The sequence below is a fragment of the Anomaloglossus baeobatrachus genome, chromosome 1, assembly GCF_048569485.1.
Source record: "Anomaloglossus baeobatrachus isolate aAnoBae1 chromosome 1, aAnoBae1.hap1, whole genome shotgun sequence".
NCBI classification, from domain to species: domain Eukaryota; kingdom Metazoa; phylum Chordata; class Amphibia; order Anura; family Aromobatidae; genus Anomaloglossus; species Anomaloglossus baeobatrachus.
The window spans coordinates 134,105,558-134,123,775 of record NC_134353.1 but is presented as its reverse complement, the minus strand read 5'-3'; the positions used below and the strand labels follow the sequence as shown (position 1 = coordinate 134,123,775).

General features: G+C 47.7%; 1 protein-coding gene across 1 annotated transcript in view; it reads left to right on the top strand.

Moving 5' to 3' along the window:
- PPAT (phosphoribosyl pyrophosphate amidotransferase) overlaps positions 1 to 18,218 on the top strand; it is a 46,740-nt gene that overhangs the window by 4,780 nt on the left and 23,742 nt on the right. The window contains exons 2-3 of the mRNA XM_075334329.1: positions 11,127 to 11,193; positions 11,582 to 11,788. Coding sequence (XP_075190444.1) covers positions 11,127 to 11,193; positions 11,582 to 11,788 — 274 coding nt within the window. The remainder of the gene's footprint in view (positions 1 to 11,126; positions 11,194 to 11,581; positions 11,789 to 18,218) is intronic.

Genomic DNA, 18,218 nt, shown 5'->3' with positions numbered 1-18,218 from the left:
GAAGAAAAAAAAAATCATTTCCTTCTTTTAGATAAAGAGACAGAAGAATAGATAGAGGGATAGATAGATAGATAGATAGAGGACAGATCGCTGCATTTCCCACGGTCGGCAGTGAGTTCACATTACCGGCCGTGGGAAATGACCGGTAATTACCTCTGCTGTCTCGCTGCAAGGCTGCATTCATTCAGCGCTGTGTGTCAGCCACGGCTGGATGTAAGCAGCGCAGGAGCTGTGGATTACGCCGGAGCTTTGTTTCGGGAGGGGTTAATAAAATGGTGAACGAGGCTTGTTTGTTTTATTTTAAATAAAGGATTTTTCTGTGTGTTTTTTTTTACTTTACTTACGGGTTGATCATGTCAGCTGTCTCATAGACGCTGCCATGATCAAGCCTGGAGTTAATGGTGGCGATCCGCCACCATTAACTCCTTGTATTACCCTGACTGCCACTGCTACACGGCGGCAGGAAGAGCCGGGGACACGCCGGTGCTGCCGCATAATGCATGTGACAGTCCCGGGGCAGCTGCGGCTGATATTCTCGGCTGCGGGAGGGGGAGTGAGGCGGGGGACATTAACCCTGCCCCTCGCCCTCCCCAGCCTGAGAATACCGGGCTGCTGCTGTGTGCTTACCTCGGCTGGACGGTAAATATACAGTGGAGCACATGTGGTTTTTTTTTTTTCTATATTTCCGTTTGCTTTCTATGTGTGTTCTATGTCTGTGAGTGTGATGTCTGTGTGCGTGTGTCTGTGTCTATGTGATCTATGTCTGTGATGTGTGTGTGTCTGTGTGTGATCTGTGTGTGTTTTACTCTCTGCTCCGCTTCCTCTTCCTGTAATGACATCACTTCCCTGAAAAACTGCAGGCAAGCGATGTACATTACCGCGAAATACCGCAGGGAATAAAGCAGGAAAACGCAGTGAACCACACAGAATTTTCCGCCTGCGTTATTCCCTGCGGGATTTCGCGATTACATTGGAGTCAATGGAGTGAAATCCCGCAGCGATGTGCGGAAAGAATTGACATGCAATTGTTTTTGCTGTGGTAATCCCGCAGAAAAACATGCAGCTGTCAAGATCTGCATAGTGCGCACAGGATTTTTTTTTCCCCATAGGTTTTGCTGGTGATTCACTGCAGAGATGTTATGAACATTTTCTGCAGCGAAACATGCAGCAAATCCGCAAAAAATCCGCAGCAAAATCCGGTAAGTGCGCACAGAGCCTAATACTTTGTTTACATGTTTAGAACATCTTGGATTTCCCCAAAATAAGGCAATACCGCTCACATAGAAAGGGGACCATGCAGGTATATCTACATGACTATAAACTGGTAAAGGTGCGGCCCTTGGAAAATGAAGGCCATTACCTGTTTGGTTGGTGTAGACTGCTCTTCTTTCCTCTTGTTTATCTTTGATACCTCTCCCTTATTGTTGGTTGATTTCTTACAGTACAGAAGTTGGTTGTAGATGAGCCGTGGTATGAGGCTATAGAGCTGACTGCTCGGCCAGAGCAATGTGAATTCTTGGTATACTTTGTGATAAATCACCGGCCTTGACTACGTCTCCTGGCTGGTGACCTGCACACTGTGGGTCACTACTAGGGCATGTTAGGACATATTATTTTTCACTTGTTCAGGAGGCCAGACCAGTTCATGTTTCTTCTTCACCAGTTGCTCTGGATCTGATAGGTTTCTATGAATACACCAGACACTACCGCACAGACCCAGTATTAACTGGTATCAACTAGTGTCAAGATATGGCTTCTTGGGTAATTCACCCCTTAAATATGATTATCGGTCATACTGACTTATAGGGCTTTTCCCACAAAGTAAGTTCATTTTTAATAATAGATCTTCATAGAATGGTAGAGTTGGAAGGGACCTCAAGGGCCATCGGGTCCAACCCCCTGCGAGTGCTGGATTTCCTAAATCATCCCAGCTATGTTTATCCAGTTTCTGCTTGAAGATTTCCATTGATGGAGAGCTCACCACCTCCCGTGGTCGCCTGTTCCACTCCCTGACTGCCCTCACTGTCAGAAAGTTTTTCCTAATGTCTTATCTGACTCTCCTTCCTTTTACTTTCATCCCATTATCTTGGAATAATAGGTTCCACAATTGGATGTTAGCTCATAAAATGTTCCTGTGCTGAGATAATCTTTATATACAAGTGCTTCTCAATAAATTAGAATATCAAAAAGTTAATTTCAGTAATTCAATACAAAAAGTGAAACCCATATATAGAGTCATTACACACAGATGGATCTATTTCAAGTGTTTATTTCTGTTAGTTTTGATGATTCAATGAAAACCCAAAAGTCGTTATCTCAGAAAATTAGAATATTATATAAGAGTAACTGAAAAATGATTTGAAACTCAGAAATGTTGGCGCCTACTGAAAAGTCTGTACAGTAAATGCACTCCGTATTGGTAGGGGCTTCTTTTGCATGATTTACTGCATCACTGCAGCGTGGCATGGAGGCGATCAGCCTGTGGCACTGCTGAGGTGTTATAGAAGCCCAGGTTACTTTGATAGCAGCCTTCAGCTCGTCTGTATTGTTGGTCTGGTGTCTATCTTTTTCTTGACAATACCCAATAATCACAATGTATAAATATATGAGGGGACAGTACAGAGACCTTTCCAAAGATCTTTTTACACCTAGGCCTGCGACTGGAACACGGGGGCATCCGCTACGTCTTGAGGAAAGAAGGTTTAATCATAATCACAGACGAGGATTCTTTACTGTACGAGCAGTGAGACTATGGAACTCTCTGCCGCATGATGTTGTAATGAGTGATTCACTACTAACATTTAAGCAGAGCCTGGACGCCTTTCTTGAAAAATTTAATATTACCAGTTATGTATATTAGATTTTATGACAGGGTATTGATCCAGGGAACTAGTCTGATTGCCGGATGTGGAGTCAGGAAGGACATTTTTCCCCATTGGAACTTGTTTGCCACATTGGGGTTTTTTTTTGCCTTCCTCTGGATCAACATGTTAGGCTACGGGTTGAACTAGATGGACTTAGAGTCTCCCTTCAACCTTAAAAACTATGATACTATGATACAATAGATTCTCTATGGGGTTTAGGTCAGGCGAGTTTGCTGGCCAATCAAGCTAGTGATACTGGGGTTATTAGACCAAGTATTGGTACTTTTGGCATTGTGGACAGGTGCCAAGTCCTGCTGGAAAATGAAATTTCCGTCTCCAAAAAGTGCTCTAAAATTTCCTGGTAGATGGCTGCGCTGACTTTGGTCTGATAAAACTCAGTGGACCTTCACCAGCAGATGACATGGCTCCCCAAACCATCACTGATTGTGGAAACTTCACATGAGACCTCAAACAGCTTGGATTGTGGCCTCTCTACTCTGGGACCTTGCAAAATTTACTTTCATCTACACCTTGGACCACTGAGTCCAGTTCTTTTTCTCCTTGGCCCAGGTAAGACGCTTCTGGCGTTGCCTATTGGTCTTGAGTGGCTTGACACAAGGAATGTGACAGTTGTAGCCATGGCTTTGGAGTCTGAGTCGTGGAGTCTGAGTCGGAGCTAATTTTGGTGGAGTCGGTATAAAATGCACCGACTCAGACTCCTAAAATATATAATAAATTGGGGACAGTAGTGCAATGCAGAATATGCTGAATATTTTACTAAATAATATTTAGTATAATGCTTATATTTAAGTGAAAAATGTATTGTAGTACAATGTGAACATCAGACATTTAATTATTTTTATGATACAATAATCAAGATATTTGGATAGAACATAAAATATATTTATTGGATACAACTTTACAACTTTAGGACACAAAAAACATAAATTGTAAATATGTAATACAATATGTAATTTTTATATATATATATATATATATATATATAGATATATATATCTATATATATATATCTATATATATATATATATATATATCTCTATATATATATATATATCTATAGATAGATAGATATAGATATATATATATAGATATATATATATATAGATATATATATATATATATATATATATACACACAAGATATATATGTAATCTACTGTATATTACATAGTGTATTACATACGGAGTCGGAGCCAGAGAAATTGAGGAGTCGGAGTCGAAGGTTTGGCTTACCGACTTCACAGCCCTGGTTGTAGCCCATGTCCTGGATACGTCTGTGTGTGGTGACTCTTGAAGCACTGACTCCAGCAGCAGTCTGCTCCTTGTGAATCTCCCCAAAATTTTTGAATGACCTTTTCTTAACAATCCTTTCAAGGCTGCGGTTATCCCGGCTGCTTGTGTAACTTTTTCCTTCCACTCACCTTTCCATTAATATGCTTGGATACAGCACTGTGAGCAGCCAGCTTCTTTAGCAATGACCTTTCGTGCCTTATCCTCCTTGTGGAGTGTGTCAATTACTGCCTTCTGGACATCTATCAAGTCAGAAGTCTTCCCCATGATTGCATAGCCTACTGAACCAGACCAAGGGACCATTTTAAACACTTAGGAAGCCTTTGCAGGTGTTTTGTGGTAATTGTTCTAATTTTCTGAGATAATGACTTTTGGGTTTTCATTGGCTGTAAGCCATAATCAACATTAACAAACACTTGAAATAGATCACTCTGTGTGTAATGACTCTATAGAATGTGTTTCCCTTTTTGTATTGAATTACTGAAATTAACTTTTTGATGGTATTCTAATTTATTGAGAAGCACTTTGCCCCTGCTATGCAATGTGTAATAGCTGTGTCTGACCATACAGGGACATGGTTTGATCACATCTCCTGGGCAGGGGAGGATGCAAAAGAGTATACAGATATTACAGTACGGGATCATAGCTGATTCTTTTTGTGAGGTAAAACATTTCCCTGCCTGTTTATAATGTTTTACCTCAAAGAAAACATTTTTGTGATCTTGTGCTGTAATGTCTGTATACTTTTCTTTGTCGCTCCATTGGGAGACCCAGACAATTGGGTGTATAGCTATGCCTCCGGAGGCCACACAAAGTATTACACTAAAAGTGTAAAGCCCCTCCCCTTCTGCCTATACACCCCCCGTGCCTCACGGGCTCCTCAGTTTTTATGCTTTGTGCGAAGGAGGCTGACATCCACGCATAGCTCCACAGCTTAGTCAGCAGCAGCTGCTGACTAGGTCGGATGGAAGAAAAGAGGGCCCATAACAGGGCTCCCGGCATGCTCCCTTCTCACCCCACTTTGTCTGCGGTGTTGTTAAGGTTGAGGTACCCATTCTCAGAGGAGACAACATGTCGTCCGCAAAAAGCAAGGGTGCCAAAGCACAGGCGTACTTTGCAGCCTGTACCTCATGTGCAGCTATACTACCGGCAGGTTCCACTGACCCTCATTGTGTGCAATGCTCGGCCCCTGTGGCACTTACTCAGCCGGAGCCTCTGCCACTGGTGGCCCAGGTGGAACCACCTGCTACCACTGTCCAGGTGACAGGGACGGAGTTTGCAGTTTTTGCTGACAAACTGTCTGAGAGTATGGATAAATGGTCTGCTAAAATACTGGAAGCATTACAGTCCAGACCGGTGATTCAGGCCCTGGGCACTGTCCAATCCTTGACCCCTGGTCCCCCTCAATTGGAACAGCAAAGTGCCCCTGGAGTAACCCATAGGTCCCAGGGTGAGGTCTCTGACACGGACCGCAGTCCCAGGCCGCCTAAGCGGGCTCGCTGGGAAATTCCCTCCACTTCATCACACTGTTCAGGGTCCCAGCAGGAGGACTCTCTGGAGGATGAAGCGGAGGTAACAGATCAGGATTCTGATCCTGAAGCCGCTCTCAACCTAGATACACCTGAAGGTGACTCAGTAGTGAATGACCTTATAGCGACCATCAATCAGGTGTTGGATATTTCTCCCCCAGCTCCTACAATTGAGGAGTCAGCTTCTCAGGAGAAATTCCGTTTCAGGTTTCCCAAGCGTACATTGAGTACGTTTCTGGATCACTCTGACTTCAGAGAGGCAATCCAGAAAAACCGAGACTGTCCAGACAAGCGGTTTTCCAAGCGCCTTAAGGACACACGTTATCCCTTCCCCCCTGATGTTGTCAAGGGCTGGACTCAGTGTCCTAAGGTGGATCCTCCAATCTCCAGACTGGCGGCTAGATCCATAGTTGCAGTGGAAGATGGGGCTTCACTCAAAGATGCCACTGACAGACAGATGGAACTATGGTTGAAATCCATCTATGAAGCTATCGGCGCGTCCTTTGCTCCAGCATTCGCAGCCGTATGGGCACTCCAAGCTATCTCAGCTTGTCAGGCGCAGATTAATGCAGTAACACGTACATCTGCCCCGCAAGTGGTGTCCTTAACCTCTCAGGCGTCGGCATTTGCGTCCTACGCCATTAATGCTATCCTGGACTCTGCGAGCCGTACGGCGGTGGCATCCGCCAATTCGGTGGTACTCCGCAGGGCCATGTGGCTACGTGAATGGAAGGCAGACTCTGCTTCCAAAAAGTTCTTAACCGGTTTGCCATTGTCTGGCAACCGCTTGTTTGGTGAGCGATTGGATGAAATCATTAATCCAAGGGAAAGGATTCATCCTTACCCCAGTCCAAACCAAACAGACCTCAACCACGGAAGGTACAATCGAGGTTTCGGTCCTTTCGGACCGCGGGCAGGTCTCAATTCTCCTCGTCCAAAAGGCCTCAGAAAGATCAGAGGAACTCCGATTCATGGCGGTCTAAGTCACGTCCTAAAAAGACCGCCGGAGGAACCGCTCCCAAAGCGGCCTCCTCATGACTTTCGGCCTCCTCAAACCGCATCCTCGGTCGGTGGCAGGCTCTCCCGCTTTTGCGACGCCTGGCTGCCACAAGTAAAAGACCGATGGGTGAGAGACATTCTATCTCAAGGTTACAGGATAGAGTTCAGCTCTCGTCCTCCGACTCGTTTCTTCAGAACATCTCCGCCCCCCGACAGAGCCGAGGCTCTTCTGCAGGCGGTGTGCACTCTGAAGGCGGAAGGAGTGGTGATCCCTGTTCCTCTTCAGCAACGGGGTCACGGTTTTTACTCCAACTTGTTCGTGGTGCCAAAAAAGGACGGATCCTTCCGTCCTGTTCTGGACCTAAAACTGCTCAACAAGCATGTGAAAACCAGGCGGTTCCGGATGGAATCGCTCCGCTCCGTCATCGCCTCAATGTCCCAAGGAGATTTCCTGGCATCAATCGACATCAAAGATGCTTATCTCCACGTACCGATTGCACCAGAGCATCAGCGCTTCCTGCGTTTCGCCATAGGGGACGAACACCTTCAGTTCGTGGCACTGCCTTTTGGCCTGGCGACAGCCCCACGGGTCTTCACCAAGGTTATGGCAACAGTGGTGGCAATCCTACACTCTCAGGGACACTCGGTGATCCCTTACTTAGACGATCTACTTGTCAAGGCACCCTCTCAAGGGGCATGCCAACACAGCCTGAACATTGCTCTGGAAACTCTCCAGCGTTTCGGGTGGATCATCAATTTTCCAAAGTCAAATCTGACACCGGCCCAATCACTGACATATCTTGGCATGGAGTTTCATACTCTCTCAGCGATAGTGAAGCTTCCGCTGAACAAACAGCGTTCACTACAGACAGGGGTGCAATCTCTCCTTCAAGGTCAGTCACACCCCCTGAGGCGCCTCATGCACTTCCTAGCAGGGCTGTGGAGTCGGAGTCGGAGTCGTGGAGTCGGAGTCGGAGCTCATTTTGGTGGAGTCGGAGTCGGTATAAAATGCACCGACTCCGACTCCTAAAATATATAATAAATTGGGGACAGGAGTGCAATGCAGAATGTGCTGAATATTTTACTAAATAATAACATTTAGTATAATGCTTATATTTAAGTGAAAAATTTATTGTAGTACAATGTGAACATCAGACATTTAATTGTTTTTATGATACAATAATCAAGATATTTGGATAGAACATAAAATATTTATTGGAATACAACTTTAGAACACAAAAAACTAATAAATTGTAAATATGTAATATATATATATATATATATATATATATATATATATATATATATATATATATATATATATATATATATATATATATATATATATACAGTGTATATACACACACACAAGATATATATGTAATCTACTGTATATTACATAGTGTATTACATATTTACAATTTATTACAGTTTTTTGTGTTCTAAAGTTGTATTCCAATAAATATATTTTATGTTCTATCCAAATATCTTGATTATTGTATCATAAAAATTATTAAATGTCTGATGTTCACATACACATATTCATGTACTACAATAAATTTTTCACCTAACTATAAGCAATATATGTAGGAGTCGGAGTCGGAGCAAGAGAATTTGAGGAGTCGGAGTCGGAGTCGGAGTCGGAGCAAGAGAATTTGAGGAGTCGGAGTCGGAGTCGGAGTCGGAGCAAGAGAATTTGAGGAGTCGGAGTCGGAGTCGAAGGTTTGGCTTACCGACTCCACAGCCCTGCTTCCTAGGGAAGATGGTGGCAGCAATGGAGGCAGTTCCTTTTGCGCAGTTTCATCTGCGCCCACTTCAATGGGACATTCTCCGCAAATGGGACAGGAAGTCGACGTCCCTCGACAGGAACGTCTCCCTTTCTCGGGCAGCCAAGGCTTCCCTTCAGTGGTGGCTTCTCCCCACTTCTCTGTCGAAGGGGAAATCCTTCCTGCCCCCATCCTGGGCGGTGGTCACGACGGACGCGAGCCTGTCAGGGTGGGGAGCGGTCTTTCTCCACCACAGGGCTCAGGGTACTTGGACTCAGACAGAGTCCTCCCTTCAGATCAATGTTCTGGAGATAAGGGCAGTGTATCTTGCCCTAAAGGCGTTCCAGCCGTGGCTGGAAGGCAGGCAGATCCGAATTCAGTCGGACAACTCCACAGCGGTGGCATACATCAACCACCAAGGCGGGACACGCAGTCGGCAAGCCTTCCAGGAAGTCCGGCGGATTCTGTTGTGGGTGGAAGCCACAGCCTCCACCATATCCGCAGTTCACATCCCGGGCGTAGAAAACTGGGAAGCAGACTTTCTCAGTCGCCAGGGCATGGACGCAGGGGAATGGTCCCTTCACCCGGACGTGTTTCAGGAGATCTGTTGCCGCTGGGGCATGCCGGACGTCGACCTAATGGCGTCCCGGCACAACAACAAGGTACCGACATTCATGGCACGGGTTCAAGATCACAGAGCTCTGGCGGCAGAAGCCTTAGTTCAGGATTGGTCGCAGTTTCAACTCCCTTATGTGTTTCGTCCTCTGGCACTGTTGCCCAGAGTGTTACGCAAGATCAGGGCCGACTGCCGCCGCACCATCCTCGTCGCTCCAGACTGGCCGAGGAGGTCGTGGTACCCGGATCTGTGGCATCTCACGGTCGGCCAACCGTGGGCACTACCAGACCGACCAGACTTGCTGTCTCAAGGGCCGTTTTTCCATCTGAATTCTGCGGCCCTCAACCTGACTGTGTGGCCATTGAGTCCTGGATCCTAGCGTCTTCAGGATTATCTCAAGAGGTCATTGCCACTATGAGACAGGCTAGGAAACCAACGTCCGCCAAGATCTACCACAGGACGTGGAAGATATTCCTGTCGTGGTGCTCTGCTCAGGGTTTTTCTCCCTGGCCATTTACCTTGCCCACTTTTCTGTCCTTCCTTCAATCCGGATTGGAAAAGGGTTTGTCGCTCGGCTCCCTTAAGGGACAAGTCTCTGCGCTCTGTGTTTTTTCAGAAGCGCCTAGCCAGACTTCCACAGGTACGCACGTTCCTGAAGGGGGTTTGTCACATCGTCCCTCCTTACAAGCGTCCGTTAGAACCCTGGGATCTGAACAGGGTGCTGATGGTTCTTCAGAAACCACCGTTCGAGCCAATGAGGGATATTTCTCTCACGCCTTTCGCAGAAAGTGGTTTTCCTAGTAGCAGTCACTTCACTTCGGAGAGTGTCTGAGCTAGCAGCGTTGTCGTGCAAAGCCCCTTTCCTGGTGTTTCACCAGGATAAGGTGGTTCTGCGTCCGGTTCCGGAATTTCTCCCTAAGGTGGTATCCCCATTTCATCTCAATCAGGATATCTCCTTACCCTCTTTTTGTCCTCATCCAGTTCACCAATGTGAAAAGGATTTGCACTTGTTAGATCTGGTGAGAGCACTCAGATCCTACATTTCTCGTACGGCGCCCCTGCGCCGCTCGGATGCACTCTTTGTCCTTGTCGCTGGCCAGCGTAAAGGGACACAAGCTTCCAAATCAACCCTGGCTCGGTGGATCAAGGAACCAATTCTCGAAGCTTATCGTTCCTCGGGGCTTCCGGTTCCCTCAGGGCTGAAGGCCCATTCTACCAGGGCCGTGGGAGCGTCCTGGGCCTTGCGGCACCAGGCTACGGCTCAGCAGGTGTGTCAGGCAGCTACCTGGTCGAGCCTGCACACTTTCACGAAACACTATCAGGTGCATACCTATGCTTCGGCAGATGCCAGCCTAGGTAGGCGAGTCCTTCAGGCGGCGGTTGCCCACCTGTAGGACGGAGCCGTTTACGGCTCTATTATGAGGTATTATTTACCCACCCAGGGACTGCTTTTGGACGTCCCAATTGTCTGGGTCTCCCAATGGAGCGACAAAGAAGGGAATTTTGTTTACTTACCGTAAATTCCTTTTCTTCTAGCTCCAATTGGGAGACCCAGCACCCGCCCCTGTTTTTGTGTACACATGTTGTTCATGTTGAATGGTTTCAGTTCTCCGATATTCCTTCGGATTGAATTTACTTTAAACCAATTTATAATTTTTTCCTCCTTCTTGCTTTTGCACCAAAACTGAGGAGCCCGTGAGGCACGGGGGGTGTATAGGCAGAAGGGGAGGGGCTTTACACTTTTAGTGTAATACTTTGTGTGGCCTCCGGAGGCATAGCTATACACCCAATTGTCTGGGTCTCCCAATTGGAGCTAGAAGAAAAGGAATTTACGGTAAGTAAACAAAATTCCCTTCTTTTGCGTCCTCACCGGTCCAGGAGATGTGGTATAATCAGACCGTGTCCCTGTATGGTCAGACACAGCCATTACACAGTACATACCAGAAACATATATATGGAATAATCAAAATACTATTTTTATTATTCCATTGTAAAAATTGCAGCAAAACCGATGGCCTAATGCCAATCTTAACTTCCACCAGGGGACAAGAGAGTGCCGGCATTGTGACGAGCGATGGAGGTGCTGTGCCAACATATAAAGTACACAAGGTAAGATTGGCCGGACACGAACACCAATGATGTGATATTCATGGCCTGTCCTAACAATAAGCCATGGAAACCTCCATTTAATGTTGATCCTATCAGTTGTGATGGTGTAAGTCTGTTCCCTAAGGAGCAGAATATTTCCAGTAGTCTGTCTTCTGTCCGGACTTCGGAGTCCGGTCTCCGTGTGATGAGGAGCTATAGGACAGCTGTATTACGCTATAGCACTCTATATAGTGTTCTCTATGGGTCTGTCAGCCTCTCCTAGAAGCAGCTCCATTTTCCAACCTTCTCATTAATGAGCCACATATTCACTGTAAACGTTTGGGGATACTTGTAGGTGACTGACAATGAAGTCTTGACTTTCTGCAATTCTTTCTTCTCATTTCTTAAGGGTATGGGTCTCGTCAACCATGTGTTCAGTGAGGAGAGCCTGAAGAAGCTGAACATGAGTAATTTAGGAATTGGCCACACAAGATATTCTACATCTGGAAATTCGGCTCTAGAGAACTGCCAGCCATTTGTGGTTGAGACGCTACATGGAAAGATCGCAGTAGCTCATAATGGGGAGCTAGTAAATGCCGGCCGGCTCAAGAGAAAGGTAAGAGAGTTTAATGGTCTCCTGGCCTAGAACGACAGGTCTGCAGTCACTGTGACTCCTCATATCGAGTGTTGTAAGGATTCCCCACTGTCTGTGGCGGGAACGGCGGTCATGTGGCAACAAGTATGCAAAACGCATTCTCCTGGCCAGAATCCGCTGTCCACAAGTGTGTTGTGTGAGACCAGACACCGGGGAATCCTCTCTGTGCGCGATATGGAGGAGTCACATGTCTGCAGTCAGTGTCATTTTAGACTGGACAACCCCTTTAAGGTACTGTGATCTGCCATATATTTAGAATACAAGATACCCATAGAGTTTGGCCCTGCCAGCAGAATCACAGGGAGGCAATGGGTTGCTATGGTAATCTGAGGCCTGATATTGGCCTTCAGGCCTGCTGTGTACACAAGCCTTTTAACCTCATAGATGGGGTCTAATAGCCTGCTAGTAAACTGACACACAATACACTGAACTACACACGTAGTGTATAATGCAAGATCAGGCGAGTCCCCTCACAGGGCTGCCATCTATTCTACACGTTCCTGATTTGGAGCCATTATTGCATCTTGATCTTTATAGTGCGTGGTGGGAATGAGAAAAAATACAAGATGGATGTTCCGTAAAATGATACAAATGTAAACTACTGCTTGTCTTTTGGGGAAAAAACCCTCATTGACAAAAAGAAGTTATGGCTACAGGCAAACATTTAAAACAAAAATTAAATTATGGATTTTGTACAGTGGTCAAAAAATGTGGTGGGTGAGGAACAAAAACCCCTCCCCCACCCAACTCTTAGATTAGAGGTTGTCCACTGCTTAGATATGGGTGATCATTCCTTAGAATAGGTCATCATTGTCTTATTGGTCGGGGTCCGACACCCAGCGCTCAGGCCGATCATTTGTTCACAGTATCAGTGGTGGACGGAAATAGTTTGAGTTGCACAGTCTTCTAATAGCGACTGCCCTGAGAACATCTGATCGGCAGGGGGGAACGGGTGTCTAACCCCGGCTGATCATACATTGATGACCTATCCTAAGGATAAGCCATCAATCTTAATGTAGTGGACAACCTCCTTAAGTAGTCTGAAGATGTGCCAAGTCTATCACAGTGGGCACAGGCTGTTTCCTAGATTTCCCCTCCACATTTTGGTGCATACTCTAGCCTGGCAATCAGAGCTTTTGACACACAAGTCTCTAGGAAGGTCCTGATATTTGTATGATGTGTCTAAGGTGATTGGCACCAGCATTATCCTGGCATTTAATGTCCATAGGGTTTTCCCTTTAACACACAACTATCGTCCATAAACCATGGAAAGTAAAGGTCCAGTCACACTAAGCAACTTACCAGCGATCCCAACAACGATAGGGATCGCTGGTAAGTTGCTGGTGAGATGTCACACTGCGACGCTCCAGCGATCCCACCAGCAACCTGACCTGGCAGGGATCGCTGGAGCGTCGCTACACGAGTTGCTGGTGAGCTCACCAGCAACCAGTGACCAGCCCCCAGCGCCGCGTGGAAGATGCTGCGCTTGGTAACTAAGGTAAATATCGGGTAACCAACCTGATATTTACCTTGGTTACCAGCGCACGGAGCTACACGTGCAGGGAGCAGCGCACACCGCTTAGCGCTGGCTCCCTGCTCTCCTAGTTACAGCACACATCGGGTTAATTAACCCGATGTGTCCTGCAGCTACATGTGCACAGAGCAGGAGCCAGCACTGACAGTGAGAGCGGCGGAGGCTGGTAACAAAGGCAAATATCGGGTAACCAAGGACAGGGCTTCTTGGTTACCCGATGTTTACTGTGGTTACCAGCCTCCGCAGAAGCCGGCTCCTGCTGCCTGCACATTTAGTTGTTGCTGTCTCGCTGTCACACACAGCGATCTGTGCTTCACAGCGGGACAGCAACAACTAAAAAATGGCCCAGGACATTCAGCAACAACCAACGACCTCACAGCAGGGGCCAGGTTGTTGCTGGATGTCACCCACAGCAACATCGCTAGCAACGTCACAAAAGTTGTTCGTTAGCAGCGATGTTGCTAGCGATGTTGCTTAGTGTGACGGGGCCTTAAAGCTGGGTTTACACACTGCAACATCGCAAAGGACATCGCTGTAACGTCACCGGTTTTGTGACGTAACAGCGACCTCTCTAAGTCTCTGTTGAGTCGCTGGTGAGCTGTCAAACAGGCAAACCTGGCCAACAACGCAACAGCGATCCGGACCTGCAGAGCGACCTAGCTGGTTGTTGGGGACGTTGATAAGCAGCTTTTTGAAAGGGAAGTTGCTAACAAAGTCGCTGCAAAGTCTTTCACACACTGAAACTTTGTAGCGATGCATGCTGCACAGCGGGAAACAAAGGACCTAGGAATGGTCCTGAACGATTTGTAGCGATCAGCAACTTCACAGCAGGGGCCGGGTCGCTGATATGATTCACACACTGCAACATCACAAACGACATCGCTATTGCGTCACAAAACCGGTGACGTTACAGCGATGTCGTTTGAGATGTTGCAGTGTGTAAACCCAGCTTAAGTCGTTCTTGACCTTGAAAATAACGTCTTATCTAACAACTTCGATAAGCCCCAGTACAAATGTAATTAATTTCTTGGAATACAGTTATTTGTAGTCTAAGCTGCTTTTGTTAAAGGGCAATATTTTAGGAAATGCTTGAGAGGTCTGCTTCTGGTGTCCATTTTCATACTTCCAGTTCGTATGCTTAAAGGGGTCTTCTAAGCTTTTGACTATGATCTCTGGAGAGGGAGAGCGGAGCAAGGTAGCTCATTATAGGGGCTGTGAGTATTACATACCCTTCATTATTTGCACAGTCGTGTGAATAGTGGTGCCTTTGTCTGGTTCTGCAGCATAGTGGTGGCTTTGTCTGGTTCTGCAGCTTAGTCATTCCTGGGAGCTGATCAGAAAGGGTCCCAGAGCTAAGACTACTACCTACCGAACATTAAGGGCCTACCTATAAAGGGGTTCTCCACCACTGGGACTGCCATCTGTTTCTTATAGGTGGGTTTCTTCCTTTAGGCTGTGACATGATGAGTGGGCCTGTGACAGGTTGCGCTGCTAAAGATCACTGTATGATGCCCATAATGGAGGTTCATTGTGACACTCAAAGGTACCCCAACAAGCAAGTTGGAATTTTATTTTTTAGTGACTTGCTTGTTGTACCTTGCTGTATAAGGCTAAGTTCACACTTTCGTTGTTTTGCAACAGTCACAATCCGTCGCCTTGAGGAATTACGGTATCCTGCAAAATATTTTGCAGGAATCTTGTTTTTCCCCATAGACTTCTATTAGTGACGGATTGCGACTGATGATGCTGCGTTGCATCCGCTGCGTCGCGGTCAGTCGTTTTTTAACTGACCGCCGGGCGGGAGCAACGCAGCCTGTAACGTTTTTTGAGCAGCGCGATCCGTAGGATTTCGCTGCGCATGCGCTCTCTGGCTCCCTGCACCCGTAACCAGGATACACATCGGGTAACCAAGCAATGCGCTTTGGTTAGTTACTTAATATTTACAGTGGTTACGTGTGCAGGGAGCCAGCGCTAAGCGGTGTATGCTGGTAACCAAGATAAATATCGGGTAACCAAGCAAAAAGTGCTTTGCTTTAGTTACCTGATATTTACCCTGGATACGTGTGCAAGGAGGCCGACACTTCCCCACTCGGCTCCGCCCCCTCCCGCACTCCACATGTGTACACACACACACACACACACACACACACACTCACTTGTCCCCAGCCCTGCAGTCCCCGCGGCACTGACGTCCTCAGCGCCACTGCCCCCCCTTGCGCTCCGCACCCCCGCACACAACGGAGTCCGACAAAGAATTCTGTTCTTTGTCATCCGTTGTACAGCGCGTCAAGCGACGCATGTGACTGATGCAAAACAACGGAAATGTGAACTTAGCCTAAGGCTGCTTTCACACATCAGTTTTTGGTCATCCGGCAAATACATGAAAAAACGGATCCGGCGTCTGTTGCCGCCGGATCCATTTTTTTCCCCCAAAGACTTTCATTAGCGCCGGTTTGTGCCGGATGGCCTTGCGTTTCATCCATTTTTTGCCGGATCCGGCAAAATTTACTTGTCCGGCGGCCGGATGAAACGTTTAAGTGAACGTTTCTTTATCGTTCCTATGGGAGACCCAGACATTGGGTGTATAGCTTCTGCCTCCGGAGGACACACAAAGTACTACACTAAAAAGTGTAGCTCCTCCCTCTGAGCATATACACCCCCTGGATAACCAGATCTAGCCAGTTCATTGCTTTGTGTTCAGGAGGCATACATCCACACATGCATTCTCATTTGATTTTTCATTTTGGAAAGTTTTTTTGAAGAAAAGCGGGTCCAAGCCTGGACTCCCGGCATGTCCCTTCTCACCCCACTGTGTCGGCGGTGTTGTTAAGGTTGAATCCAAGGCTGGAGCCTTACATGCCGCTCTCCTTCACCATCCCTCGGGCTCTGGCTTGAAGTGGGAGCCAGCACTGTTCTCCTTGCTTTGCAGGAGGCCGGTCTCCATCCGCAGCCCTTCAGGATCCTGCTGGTCGGAGCACTCATCCCCAGGGACTTGGAACCCTGCGTCTCAGCAAGCTAAGTATCTGAGACGTTTATACCCGGGGGGTCCCTTGTACTTTATTGTTGGGGAGAGTGTGCTGTGTAACTGTTCTGACATTTCCGGCCGGTTCTCTGGTTATCGCCTGAGAACCGCGCCGAGGGTGCCTGCGCGCCAGCCGCATCGCTTAAATTTAGGCCCAGGCTTCGCCGGAGGCCTACTTTCGATTTCACTGCCCTTGCATGTCAATCATGCAGAGGGACAGTGCGGCTCCGCCCAGCGGCCGTTCGGCACAGGGGAGGGACACTCCTCTCTGAGCACATGTCCCCTCCCCTGTAAATCTCCTTGGCCCTCCAGATCCCGCTCTCAGAGCAGGTCCCGCCCCCTCTCCTCGCTCCGGCGCCATTTTTTCAGCGTTTCTCTCTGCGATCGGCGCTGGCTGCAGCATCCCTGCTAAGCTGCTTGGGGGTCCGGGCTGTGTGATCTGGAGGGCACACAAACGGTCTGGTAAGCCACAACCTCCGGTTGTGGAACTGCTTATATACTCTCTGGGGGTCATTCTGGCTCAGAGCCCCCACTTCAGCAGCATGTCTCACACGAGGAGCAAGGCTGTACTCAATATGCACTGCATGTAAGCTTGTGCTGCCTGAACCGAGCACATATCCACATTGTGATGCCTGCTCTAACCTGACAATGCCTCAGCCTGGAATCGCACCCACAGTGGTTCCTCCGGCTCCGGTGGCTGAACCCCCGGCTTGGGTAGAATCCTTCCCTAGGTCAATCTCCCAGTCTTTTGCCGACTCCATGGGACAGCTGTCCCGGACTTTGCTGACCATGCATCAGCCCCTTTCTCAGGGCGCCTCTGCTGCTAGGGCTCTCTCAGCGGAGCTCACAGAGGATTCTTCATCTGGTCCCAGACCCCGTCCTCCTAAGAGGAGACGCAGGGCTCCCTCTCCTTCCTCGTCCCGCGGCTCTGATTCACAAGCTGACTCGCAGGACGAGGAGGATGCCGTTACTGGGGGCTCGGAGGCTACCTCCATGTGCCCCATTGATCTCTCCGAAAGTGACTCAGATGTTAGTGATTTGATTGCATCCATTAATTCTGTACTGGACCTCAATCCGCCAGTATCAGAGGAGCAACCCTCTCTGGCAGAAAAGCAACAATTTACCTTGCCTAAGAGGACGAGGAGTGTGTTCTTTAACCACTCCAGTTTTCAGGCCACTGTGACCAAGCCTAGGGCCTGTCCTGACAAACGCTTCCCAAAGCGTGGTTCTGATGACCGTTTTCCCTTTCCACCTGAGGTGGTCAAGGAGTGGGCTCATTCACCAAAGGTAGACCCTCCGGTGTCTAGACTCTCAGCCCGGACAGTTGTATCAGTGGCTGATGGCACCTCTCTTAAGGATTCCACTGACCGCCAGGTTGACCTTCTGGCCAAATCTGTATATGAGGCGGCAGGGGCCTCGTTCTCCCCATCTTTTGCAGCAGTGTGGGCTCTCAAAGCCATCTTCTTCTCTAGAGGAGATGCATTCCCTCACCAGGGAATCTATGCCCGAAATGGTTGCCTTAACTTCCCAAGCTTCAGCTTTTTCATCCTATGCCATGTCTGCCATGCTGGAGGCTTCTCACAGCACTGCAGTGGCTTCGGCTAATTCCCTCGCTATCCGCAGAATCTTGTGGCTTCGAGAGTGGAAGGCAGATGCTTCTTCAAAGAAGTACCTTGCTGGGCTCCCTTTTGCTGGATCCAGGCTATTCGGTGAACAACTGGATGAAATTATTAAGGAAGCTACTGGCGGGAAGAGTACTTCCATGCCACAAACTAAAACCAGGAAACCTGCCCAGGGTAGGAACCAGTCGAGGTTTCGTTCCTTTCGTTCCTCCA